Here is a 13734-nt window from a genome sequence, read left to right on the forward strand (position 1 = left end):
CTAAAAACCTAACAGATTGTCCATACATTATATAGTTTATTTTTCAAAAATATTATTATTTAATCATGAAAATTAAAATTTAATATTTTTTATATGAAATATGAACTAAGAAAAAATTTGGGAAGAAAACAAATGTTGTACAAATTTTTTTTTCTAAATTAAACTAACAAATCTCATATTAAGGTTCAAAAGCTAAATACTTTAAAACATTTAAAAGTGTTTTACAAAATCATTAGCAGTGTATTCAGCATAATAATAAGTGGTGGTTGTTTTTATGTTCAAATTATGTTTTTGAATTTTTTTGGTTTTAAATTAATTTTTTTGGTATTTTTAAATTTTTTTAATGTGCTGATGTTAAAAATAAATTTAAAAAAATAAAAAAAATTATTTTAATGCATTTCTAAACAAAAAACAGTTTTAAAAAAAATTGCTACTAAAATTACCAAACACTATTATAGTTTATGTAAAAACTAATAGTTTTATCAACATTGCACAAAAAATAAATAACATATACACACACATTTTTTTATATGTCATAATGTTTGGGAGTGTGATAATATTTTTTATTTATTTTTAAAAAAATATTTTTGACATTAGTACATCAAAATAATTTAAAAAAACAAAAAAAATTAATTTAAATAATAAAAAATTTTAATTTTTTTAAAAAATACTTACACAAAAACAAACAGGAAAATCCAAATAGCAAATAAACATATCATTCATTATATTCCGATGGGATGGTGGGGCATTTTGGATAACACCAAAACAGTGGTTGGCCATGATAACAAAGTATCAAGAATCAGAATAAAAGAGTTTTGAGAATACTGGCCAGGGAAATAATCTTTTCTTAAAGATATTTAAATTATTGGACATGGACCCATGCAATTATAAATGCTCATAATATTGCACAATTACAATAATCTAAAGTGCCATCCTCCTTTCACAAAAGTCTAATTTTAACCATTATCTTCGCCGTGTAAATGAAGTAAAGCCTTTACGCTACTGTTTCAAATAAAAAAATTAATAATAATTGATATATAAGGGATTTGTCATCTTCATAATGATTCATTTAGATTTATTTTTTTTCCGTACTCATCTCTCCAACCAAAAAGTTTAAGGACGTTATCAAAACACAATGCTAGATTCCACTTCTAGCATGATATTGGTTTGTTTGGGAAATATTAAAGAATAATATAAATTATATTTTAAAATTTTATTTAATAATTTAAGTTATTGGGTTGAGATGATTTTTATGATATGGTATTAGAGTTTTGATAACTAAACGGTCATGAGTTTGAATTTATCATTCTCATTTATTTGATAAAAATTAAACACAATGTAATGTGGGCCTGTGCAAATTTCAAGCGCAAAGAACTTTCACTTTAAGGGGATGTGTTAGAGAAATAATATAAATCAAATCCTAAGATCTTATCTGCTATTGAAATTGAGATGGTTCTTTGACAGGAAACACGGTGCAAATCGTGTTCCCTCGAATTTTTTTTAAAAAAATTACTAATATTTTTATATTTTTTAAATTGTTGTAATATATTAATCTTAAAAATAATTTTAAAAATAAAAAATATATTATTTTAATATATTTTTAAATAAAAATAACTTTAAATAAAACAGTTATTATTATCCCAAACAGGACTACCATCCAAAACCAATCCTCCAGATTCAATCGTATATGACAATGAGAGATTTCTTGAAGTGGTTGAAGGATTTAACCTTATCTATAAAATGGCATGTCAAGGAATAGAGAAGGTTTAAAGCTCGACGAGTGCCGCCAAGCCACGGAGGAGTGGAGGCTCCGTTGGCACCGTCCTCAGATGAGCACCTGCTGCTGTCGCTGTTATTTCGCCTGTATATAACCACCATTCCTTTTTCAAGATCGGATGAGATGGCTTGAATGGCCAAATATCAGAACAAACAAAAAAGAAGGGACCCTCGTCAAGGCAATGATGAGCCAGCAGCCCTCGACAGGATAGCAAAGAAGCATATGCATGTGGCCGTCGCCTTTAGTGAAGTGTCTCCATGATAGAGTAGTGGGATGTTTGTCACCTGAGAGAGACGGATGTGTCGAACCGGCCGGGAATGTTTTGAAAGATGATTTAAAAATATATTAAAATAATATTTTTTATATTTTTTAATATTTATTTTTTACACTAATATATTAAAATGATTTTAAAAATTATATATAAAAAATAATTTTAAAAAAATAAATAAATTTTGACCGGCAATTCAAAATGGTGAAATGAAAAATGGGAACCATAAATGGCAAAGTTGGCCCAATCAGCCCAGCATGGCCCTCAAGTGGGTCTTCTTGAGATGGCTAGTCGTATCTGGCCAGGACTTGCCTACACTTGCCCTCTTAAATATAAATAGAGTTTTTTTTTTTTTTTGAATTTGGGACAAAAAAAATTAATTTTTGTAGTTTCTTTATGGGGAAATTTGAATGAGATGTCCAGCCTTTCACGCCATCATATTTAATTCTCTAACCATATAATAATGTACAAATGGACTCACTCATCTTGTATTAAAAAAACTATAGTTTTCATTTCCACATGTCTTATTAATAAGAGAGGTTTTCACTATATTTATATTTATTCTCCGAGTTTTTTTTTTTACGATGCTAAATATATAACCAATAATTCTTATAATAAATAAATAAATATACTCTTTTGGAGCATAGCCAGTAAATTTAGTTAGGGGGGCAAATTAAGAAAATCTTTCCAAGAGGGATAAAATATAACTTTTCTAGTCTTAGGGCCAAAACTATAGATTGTTCGAAGAGACTGGAGATTTTTTTTTAGGGGCCGGGCCTTGCAGCCCATCTAATTTAAACTTAGGGCCACCAGGAACGTGAACAACCCTAATGATTAAGTTAGTATGAGAATTAGATGGGCTTTGAAATTTTGGATCAGATAAATGTTTTTTTTTTTAACCTAATGATTAAAAGAAAATTGTTATCATATAAGTGATAAAAGACAACCCAAAAACAACCTCGTCCTGTTGCTCTCGCAATGAAATAAAAATATATAAAATAAATCGAATATGATAACTACTCATCCATCCTATTTATAGTGCTGAGGGAGCAAACACATTAGAAAGATATACATTAAAACTTGGATGGTTACAAAGGCTTTTGGGCTAGTGAATAGCTCGGTACATAATCTCAGCCCCATGGGCCTTTTTTGACATGCGAATGATGGGTTTCTATATATCAAGAGGTATTTCTCCTTTGCTTTTTACAGAAATGAAGTTGATTACCTATGCTTGGATCGAATTAAATTTTTTTTGAATGTAAGAAAAATTTAGATATTGTTAATTTTTTTTTTCTAATAAGGAAAAATAATTTTAATTATATGAGAACTGATCTAATATAATCTGGTTAACTTTGCGAGTCCAAAAACAACCCATATAACATTAAAAACATAATTTAACTAAAATAATTTCAAGATAACTCTATAGAAAATAAATTAAAATAAATTATGAAATCTAATTTTTAATCAACCCAATGTTCAAATATGAAAATGAAAAAAAATTAATTAAAAAAAAGACTTAAAAAGTCGATCTGAGTTAACCTGCTAAACTTATGATCCAGGTTACATGACCGAGATAATCTTATGGGAAATAGATTGAAACAAATTATGGATTTCAATCCTTAATCAGTCTAATATTGAAGGATGAGATTGAAAACAAAATCAATTAGAACAATATAAAAAACAAATCGAGTCAATCTGTCAAACTCATGACCTGATTTATTGGACCGAGATAACCTAATAGAAAAAAAATAAAAAAAAGACTTGATTTAACTTATGTTAACTTACCGAATCCACGACTTTGATCATGAGACTAAGATAACTTTATAGAGAGCAAATCAAAACAAATCATGAAGTTTAACGGAAAAAAAAAGCCAATATTAAAGGACTCGTGACCCAAGTCAATAGAAAGAGATACTCTCTTAAAAATATAATAAAAAAATAATTTAATTTAACCAGAGTTAATTATACCTAAACATGTGACCTTAATTGTGGGATCAAGATATCACCATATAAAAAAAAATCAAAATAGATTATGAAACTCAATTATCAACTGACTCAGTGTTAAATGATGAAATTAAAAAAAATAATAATTAAAAAAGGACACAAAAAACAATATGAGTGAACTCGGATTAACCTATTAAACATTATTCCCGGGTAATGATGTCAAAATAACATAATATAAAATAAATAAAATAAATCATGAAGTTTAATTTTCATTCAACCCAGTATTAAAGGATGTAATTGAAAAAAAAATTAATTAAAAAAACTTTAATTAATCGGGTTAACTCTTCAAACCCACAAGGTCACGATCCATATGATAACTCACAAAAAAAATATTAAAAAAAAGTTAATAGAAAAAAGAAGAAGCAATATTTTAATAAATAATATTTTTATAAAAAAAGTTATAGTAAAATCCCTTCATCAACTAGTGTTTATAGTTAGTTAGTATCTAGCACGCGCCAAGGGGGGTAGGCACAAAATTGTTAAGATATCTTTGCTGACGCGGGAAGTAACCAGGAGACTTTTCTTTAATAAGTCGAAAAGCTCTCTACTTCTCCGCCAAAGGCCAAGCCTTCCTTTTTCCTTGTGGCGGACGCTACAAGAGTAGGGTGTTGCATCTTCGAGGCTCGGAGGAATTTTGATGATAACCTGTTTTTTTTTTTTTTATATAAAAAAGTTATTTTTTAAAAAAATTAATTATGAATTATTCTTAATTTTTTTATTGTATAATGTTAAAAATAAAATTTAACATATTATTAAATAAAAAAACTTTAAAAAACACCGCCGAAAACGACATCCTATGTTATCGTGGCGTTTGAGATGGAGTGGAAGGAGGGGGCAGCAGGGCAGGGCGGGGCTTTAGACATTCTTATACTAGTCAATTAATCGATGCCAGTCACGTGCTAAGAAATGTTAATATCAGACAAACAAAAAGCTTATGATAAGGATTATCAGTTAAACTACGTAAGGATTCCAGGAAGATGACCTTTTTTAGTCTAATATAACATAAATAATTTACATAGTTTTTTTTTTTTTTTTTTAATATCCATGTACTTAATGAAAATTGATTAAGAAAAGATTACGTAGATCTTCTGTATAAACTCACTTTATTTCCATTATAAATACCGTGTTTTTATTTTATTTTATTTTATGAATTCATTAAAAAAAAAGCCACATCGATTTAGTTGACTTTCCGAAGTTTACAAGAAGCAGTTGCCTAAATTTATCATTTTACAGGTATCCCGAAATAAGAATTGGATCAAGGATTGGGTTTAGGTATCCCACCATTATAGGTCGCATTGCATGGGACATGGTTCTAGTTGACCTTTTCCTTCTAGTTGGGTTTGAGCAAACCATGCCCAAATCCAACATGGATCTGCTTATTTTAGGTTTATTTTAGATATTTCATCATTTTTTTTTAAAATTATGTTAATGTATTGGTATCAAAAATAAAAAATTATTTTGATTTATTTTTAAATAATTATTTTTTAAAAAATAATCATTACTATAATACCTAACATGCTGATAATAATTAATGTTATCATAATTACTATCCATAAACTCATAAAACCAAATATCATACTAGAATCTAATCCACTAAGAAATCTATTTTCATACTCAATAGTATAATCATGCACTATCAAGAATTATTATCTCATATAATTACTATTTAATAGACTGCATAATCTATTCTAATATTTGCCATTTATGCTCCGTGCAAATAGAAGTGAATCATGAATATATAAACTCTCATAAATCATCAAAAAGCCAACATATATATATATATATATATATATATATATTTTTACTTTTTATAATCTTTTATATCTTATATCCAATCATACACTACACAATCTCAAAGATTTCTTTCCTCCTACACCTAAATCTGTTTGGGATTATAGTAATGATAATAATTTAAAGTGTTTTTTTGTTTACAAATATATCAAAATGATATTTTTTAGTTCTTTAAAATTATTTTTTGAAATCAATATATCAAATCTAAAAATATAAAAAATTTATTTTTAATAAAAAAATTTAAAATTTTAAAAAACACAATTTTAACCGCGTTCTCAAATATTCACCAATTTAAGTATTGAAGATCCTACAAAAGAAAACCATGGAGTCCAATTTCAACAATCTCAATTTCATAGCCCTCTTCCTTAAAATCCCAATATTCCATCGATGAACCTTGAAAAGATATTGATTTCCTAGGATTCTCCATCAACCTCATCACTAACAATAATCATTGTTCTTCCTCGTAGGCAATTAACAAAACTTCTTCAGTTGATTTCACAACTTTTTATTAATTGCTTTGGATGAAGAACAACATTAATTTAAATCCCTTGTATAGATGGGGGACTAATTTATAGTTTCTCCAAGAACTAATATATAACCACCCTTGTTTTGTCCGGACTATGGTCTAACCAAAGCCATACAAATAACTTTGTAAGTTTAATCATGAGAGGTATAGCTTAACTGATTAGGTTTTATGTTTGCTCCCTAGAGATTTTCAGTTTGAGTCCCACAAACCTCAGGGATACTAGAGACTTATATGGTTGTTAATTTTAGAACTCGTGGGATTAGTCAAGATACACGCAAGCTGGTCCGGACACCTACATTAATTTTTTTTTTTAACTTTATAAGTTCATTTCACCAACCCAGGAGGGTACACAAAGGCAAACACAAAGTGTCATTCTAAGTTTTAGTTATGAGATCTGGCTCGGGACTAACTTAAAAAAAGCCTAAGTTATTAAATTATTGAAATCATCAGGTCAATTATTTTTATTAAAAGATATTATTTTATTTTTTAAAATTCTTGGTAATAATTTGGTTAAATTTAGATTGGATTTAACTAGATCAACCAAATTATTAAAAAACTAATTAAATTATCAGAGTTTTATTGAATAAATATATTTTTTCAATTCAATTTTAAATTCAGTATGAATTAGATGTTTAACACAAGTTTTTTACATTAAAAATTAACCGGTATAATTGAATTTAACAACTATAATTTTAATATATTATAAAGATATTGATTTCATCAATATAGTATTCAATTTCTTAATTTTTTTTTTCTAATTTGCATTTCAAATGAAGCATCCTATCAATAAAAACGCATAATTTATTTTGATATTTACCGGGAAAAAAAAAAGTCAAGCTAAGAAAAGAACATCCTTTCTGCCGCATCCATAGTTTTTTCTCCCACTTTTGGCTTGGACAGCCTTTTGCTTCGCTGGACCGTATCTACCGTTGTTAGTTACCATCTCCAAGTTCCCACTACATTCCACGTGAATCTCCTGTTCTCTTTCATCCAATAGCTTCCCCGCCACGCCATCAAAATCATATTCATGTAACACGTGTCCAGCTTCTATTTGCTAACTAACTAGTAAACAAGCATCGGCACTACACTAAACGCGTACTGTGCAAAAACCCCCCGAGATGAACTCCTTCCCTGCTTGTCTTAATAAAATATTGGTTCTTATTTTCACGTTGTTCTGTTTTCTTGAAATTTAAGACATTAAGCTGAAGATGTCAAATTCAGAGCATACACCACCGAAGAAGGACTTAGAATCGCCGGCGACTGACAATACAACACCGGCGGCGGAGACAGGAACTGGGCTTGGTGTGGCGCCGATTACAAGGAGATGGAGAAGAGAGGACATGTTAAAGAGAGGGTCATTAGCATTGAGAGGATTGGCTTTTTTATTTTCTTTGCTTGCTTTTATCATCATGGCCAGTAACAAACATGGAGATTGGAAAGATTTTGATAAATATGAAGAGTACAGGTAATTAACAATGGAACTGGAATTGGGGTTTTAATTTGGGAGTCATTTAATATTTTTTATTGATTTTATTGTGATGAATTATAGGTATTTACTGGCAATAGCAATACTTTCGACTTTTTATACGGCCGGGCAAGTGTTAAGACATGTTCAAGAGCTTTCGACGGGGAAACAAATGTTAGAAAAGAGGACTTCTGCCATGGTTGATTTCTTTGGGGATCAGGTTTGACTCTCTAAGTCCTTTTTGTTGCAATACATTTCTGTGATTTTTTAGTTTCTAAGAAATGGTTAAGTATTGGAATTTGATCTTTGATTTGGACTTTAATGGGTTTAATTTGATTGATGGTTAAGATTTGTTGAATTTTCTGAAGTAGGGGCAGACATACCCCAAGTTCCATTCTACCAGTATCCTTGACAGCCAATGTTTCTGTATCTAGGCCTTGTGACCGGGGGTGTTTTGCATGTATTCATAAATATTCAATTATTAAGAATACATTTTTTTTTCTTTGAAGCTGACAACAATGTTTAACCAAACTCGAGGAAATTAGAGGAAATTTGTCATTAACTACTATTTTCTAACAAGCTCTGCAGTCAAACCAAGGAAGGATTTTCCATATGTTGTCGACGTTTAGTTTATCGCAGTTGTCTTATTACCTAGATTTTTCTACATCTAGAACATTATTTGTAATGTATGGATTAATTTGTTTCTTATATCCAACTTTGAAATTATAGATGCATTTGCAAGTCCTCAACTCTTTCTGCAGCAAGTGGTAACACCTGATGGACAGGGATGATTTTGTTGAGAGGAAAATAGTGTCACTTTTCATTGATTTTCATTACACTATCAAATTATTTGATTATAACTTTGGAGAAGTTTCCAATCTGAATTGTATCAAACCCTCCAGTTATTCATCTGTTATAGATCGATCCCTGCCCTTTTTTAAGCCTTTTGCACCTCCTTCAAAGATATTCATTGGTGTGCGCATGGATGGAGGGACCAACATTCGACCCGGTAAGATCTAATTATTGGTTGTGTAGAGGAGGCTCTATTTCATCTGACAGGGGAGAAACTTCTCAATCTGTTGTATCCTGAACTGGAAACTGCAACTCCATGTAGTTTAACCTACTTTGTATCCTGTCAATTAAGCTAGGTGATAAAACATCACTCTACTGCCACCAATAAGGGGAACTTGATTCCTTTGACCCAACAAGTCGGTGAATCTGAGAGCATAACCTAGCTAGTAGGTTTGGTGTAGACCTTTTCTTTTGGCAACTGGCTTTGATTTGTTGGTGCATTTTGTGTGAAGGTTTTAGATTGTTACAACTTTCCTTTCCTTGTTCCTGAATTTGCAGATTGTGGCCTACCTGTTGGTATCTTCAGCTTCTACAGCAGTTCCCTTGACAAACAGGATGAGAGAAGGAGCGGATAACATATTTACTGATTCCTCAGCAGCAGCCATTAGCATGGGGTTCTTCGCGTTCATATCATTGGCATTATCAGCTCTTATTTCAGGATATAAACTATCAACTCAATCTTACATTTAAATTCCTGTCTTTCGGTGAGTCTAAGTAGTTGCTGTCTTGTAACCAAACGGGACATTAAAATGGTTGGTTAGGATATGGACCTACACGACAATTGGGGTGACTCTGGTTCATCAACAACTGCGTGGAGCAACTCTCCTAGCACGACGCCCTTGCTCTCGGGTTATGAGCAGCACAACAGTGACTCTACTTCTGGTGTGTGATTCTTTGTATCTGTTGATTGTTTCATCTGTCATCTACTTAATTTACTGTAAACAAATTTCCGTGTTGAATAGAAAGCCCTTGCTTTGACTGTAATTTGGCATTGAATTGTATTCAAAACGAGAGAGGAATCTGTCAAATTTTCCTTAGTACGTATTATTTTTGGATCAGCGTTCATGGTTCTGTTCTGGCATAGATGTATAAAGAAAATGGCATTTCTTGTTTTCAAGTCCTTCTCCCATCATTACCAAATGAAAAATTACTGATTAATTATCACAGGAACAATTCCACAATATTAATTATCACGGGAACAATTCCACAATTATAGCAAGTGAAGAAAGAATTGGACCAAAGATTTACAGGGCTTCGGAGAAGAAAAGGGGGGAGAGGATAATGCAGTAGCAAAGAAACTTCCAAAGTCTTATTCAGTCCATGGTCAAATATGACTGCATACAAAAAATTAACATTTCGCTTTCTTCTAAGTAACCTTAAACATTGATTCATGGAGGCCTTGTCTCTTGAGTTTCAAATGGCCCCAAAAACAAATTAAAAAATTGCACCAGATGTATAACAATATACAACAACACAGACATATCTAATTGAAAATGTTTTTTCTGATCCTATCTTTTCCAAGTGTTAAGTGATTTTTAGTTAAGGAAGGGATCAAAAAATGAGTCATTCTTTGGCTCTTCCTTGGCTCTAGGGAAGACACCCTCGGAGTATTGTGTTTGGTTCATGTAGGTGCCATTCTGCTTTCCAAAACTTGAGTATTCAAAACTCCCTTGACTCTGTAACATTTCGAGGGTAAATGGTGCTTGAATTCCTGATGCTGGTAATGATCTTGTGCCGTGAAGGGAGTTTGGATAACTTGTCTGGTTAGAATGATTGGCCATGACGGAAGGCCTTATAGGGATCGGTGCATTGGCAGTAATGTTAGTAATGGATGGAGCTTTGTTCATGTAGCCGCTGCCGCGGGCGGCTGGAACATCATGGTTGTGTTTTCCTTCATAAGTTGTAATCACAGCTCTCAAATCCTGTGATGCTCGCTCTACATGTTTCCTCACAGGACAACCAACAGATGTGCATTTGTAGTAGCTCCTGCAAATCACAAGATTGTGACTATTAAGAAACCAAGCGGATAACCACCTTCAATGACAACAATGATCCTTTTAGGCCAGAATTATGATGAAGGGAAATCGCTAATTACCTTGGATTCGGATTTCCCTTGACGACTTTCTGCCCATATTTTCGCCACCTATAGCCATCATCAAGTATGTCAATGTCACTTGTTGTTTGAACCACAATTCTAGGTTCTCTAACAGTCCTGCTCCCAGCACCTAAAATACTCTCGTTTTCGTTCTGTCCTTGCCTGCAAAATCACAAAAGAACATGTTTAATTAAGCTCATGCAATTTCAGTACAAAAACATGGGTAAGGCCATGAGAGACGATCTTGTCTTGGCTTACCATCTTTTGGCATCGGGTTCATTTGCATTGTCCTCTTCTCCTGAATTCATTGATGAACTTTGGTCAAATTCATCCTCCCCAAGCGAAATCGAAGAGTCCTCCTGCATCATGCTAGACTCTACTGGTGCTACTGATTGATCAGAGATTTCTGAGCTGGCACCTCCAGAAGGCTGAACTAATTGAGAGGATGATCTTCTGCTGGATTGAAGCTTGGGATGGTTGTGACTTCCTTTATAAACTATTTCAGTAATCTGTCCATCCAAAGATCTCTCCACCTTTTTCTTTGTCGGGCAATTCGGATATGTGCACTTGTAATAACTCCTAGGATTCTCACTCCCTTTCACTTGCTTTTGTCCATATTTTCTCCAGTTGTATCCATCATCAGACTTTTTATTCTCTCTCATATAATGAGCTGATTGATTGAATTGGTTGAAACTTGGTTGAGCAGCAGTGTTAACACTTTTCATGTTAGCTTGGAGTGGCACCAACTCCGAGGAGAAACTCTGCTCTGGTGCAAATTCTGATTTTACTCCTGTTTTCTGATCTGATGAAAAGTCAGTTTGCTTTAATTGGTCAAAGTTCCATTCTTCTTGTTTCCTTTTCAGGGATTTCTCCTGTCAAGTGGAACCACAGCAGGTTATGGAAACAATTCTAGACTTGAACTAGACTACAATTTCCCAGGATCCTAAAAAGCGATGTGAATTTTACAAAAACCAGTCCAGTTTTTCCATTTATTTGTTACAAAATCAGTATAGTTATCTCGAATTTTACAATTGCATCATAAATTATCAACGAAAATTAAAAGGGTCAAATGGTGAACAGTGACTTTTCAAAAGCTCCAAGCTCTTGACAATATAAAACTGTAGTAAAATGTTATGGAAAGAAAAGTACCACTGTAACACTGTTTGAAGAAGATTGAAAGAAGGACGATGAAATTGCAGGAGGCCTTGTCTGGGTTGGGAAAGAGAAATCACTGTAGTTTTTCTCTTCTCCACTAACACCTTGCTGATTGTCATTAGAATTACCCCTCCAGTTGAAGGTTTGACCAGCAAAAGCCCCAGTTGTAGGAGATGCAAGCCCCTGAAAAAACATGACACAAATAAGAAACTAAAAAAAAAACAAAGAAAGCAAACCCATTTATCACCATAAAAAACCATGTCCATACAAGCACGACTCAGTCCATGAACTTACATTAGAAGTAGGGAAAAGCACAGGCGAGTCCAAGAGCTCAGTTGGGCTTAAACCAGGAGGAATGGCAAAGTAAGAAGAAGGAGAAACCGGGGGAGGAGACAAGGGTTGAAATGACTTATAGTTTGGGATTTCAATACCAAATCTGTCACTCGTTCCATGGTCATAAAGTCCCCAGCTAAGGTTGTCCATGTCTTTGTTATTACCAGAAAGAAGATTAGTAAAAGAAGAAGGAGAGGAAGAAGAAGTCATGAACTGGGTCGAGAAAGAAAAGTTAGATGGAGAATTCATAGAATTTGATATGCTCGCAGAAGCCGAGGATGCCATGAAGTTTGAAAGTCTTAGAGAGGTTAATGAGTTTTGCAAGAGAATATATAAAGGGTTGGATGCTTATGTTTTTCGTGAGGTTTGAAGCACGGAGGTCTCTCTCTATGCTTCTTCTGAGAAGCTAAGCAAAGTTTGACTGTGGAAAATGTTTTTTGGTCAAAGCCACAAGCTTTGACTGGACTTGTCCCATTTCGAAAATGGCGGCTTAACAACTCAGCTTCATCAGTGATCAATCACTAGCCGAGGGGAGGCTCCATGGTTAGCCATCTGTCTTGCCTCTGATTTGCTCAATCTATAGCTCTATGATCCATGCTTTGGATGGTTTAGAAGGGAACCTTTTGCAGGAAATGTTTTTTTCTTGGTGCTATTCCAATTTGGAATTAACATAAATCTCCTGAATTTTATTTTATGATATTTCAGCAAGCTACAAATCTAAGGAGTGGGTATGATCAGGGTATGTGGGAATTGCAAGGTATGATTTGTCAAAAAAATAAATCTAGCAAAGTAATTCTCTTTCTTTTTATTTTTATTTTTATTTTTGTATTCTAACATTGAAACATTAATAACCTTAATTAAATAATATTTTTATTCGGTATTGATTTAATTTTTAAATTTTAAATAACTAATTAATTAATTTTCATGATTTTAATAGTATTAATTTATAGAGCTTACTGTATATGTAAATAAATAAGATGAAATGGTGTTGAGTATTGATTTGGGAAAGAGATTTAAAACCTAAATATTAGGATGAGTTGTCAAATATTAGGAACATATGGATCATGCTTCCATGTTTACTTATCCTTAGTATCATATATATATATATATATATATATATTATATATATATATATATATATATATATATATATATATATATATATATATCGTGAAAATCCACCAAGTTTATTTAGAACAAAACTAACCCTCTTAAGTAAACATGGCATTGCCATATTTTCTTTTAAATTACTATGAGTTAATATATAGACAATTAGAGAAAAACAAGTAAACTGTCATTATTCAGTATAATTTCAATTAATAAATCACGTAAATTTCAATTATTACAAACATTAATGATTTAATTATCTTAATTGTTAGTTATAATCTCGTAAAATGATATATAAAAAAACATAAAATCATGCTAAAATTTACTTTAAATTTGTTTAAAAATTATGTTAAGACTTGGA

At 31.9% G+C, this 13734-nt stretch overlaps 2 protein-coding genes across 2 annotated transcripts; one reads left to right on the forward strand and one right to left on the reverse strand.

The window, feature by feature from the left end:
• The first annotated feature begins 7458 nt into the window (after window positions 1-7458).
• On the forward strand, window positions 7459-9800 carry LOC118056117 (CASP-like protein 4B1). Its single transcript, XM_035068235.2, has 3 exons — window positions 7459-7831; window positions 7916-8051; window positions 9182-9800. The coding sequence occupies exons 1-3, from the start codon at window positions 7575-7577 to the stop codon at window positions 9371-9373; spliced, it is 585 nt and encodes a 194-aa protein (XP_034924126.1). The 5' UTR covers window positions 7459-7574; the 3' UTR covers window positions 9374-9800.
• Window positions 9801-9970: 170 nt separating this feature from the next.
• LOC118056116 (probable WRKY transcription factor 33) lies at window positions 9971-12577 on the reverse strand. Its single transcript, XM_035068234.2, has 5 exons — window positions 12228-12577; window positions 11928-12116; window positions 11037-11650; window positions 10779-10940; window positions 9971-10669 (listed from the first exon to the last, which is right to left on the reverse strand). The coding sequence occupies exons 1-5, from the start codon at window positions 12549-12551 to the stop codon at window positions 10219-10221; spliced, it is 1740 nt and encodes a 579-aa protein (XP_034924125.1). The 5' UTR covers window positions 12552-12577; the 3' UTR covers window positions 9971-10218.
• Between the last annotated feature and the right edge of the window lie 1157 nt (window positions 12578-13734).

Source organism: Populus alba, chromosome 16 (genome assembly GCF_005239225.2).
Source record: "Populus alba chromosome 16, ASM523922v2, whole genome shotgun sequence".
Lineage (NCBI taxonomy): Eukaryota > Viridiplantae > Streptophyta > Magnoliopsida > Malpighiales > Salicaceae > Populus > Populus alba.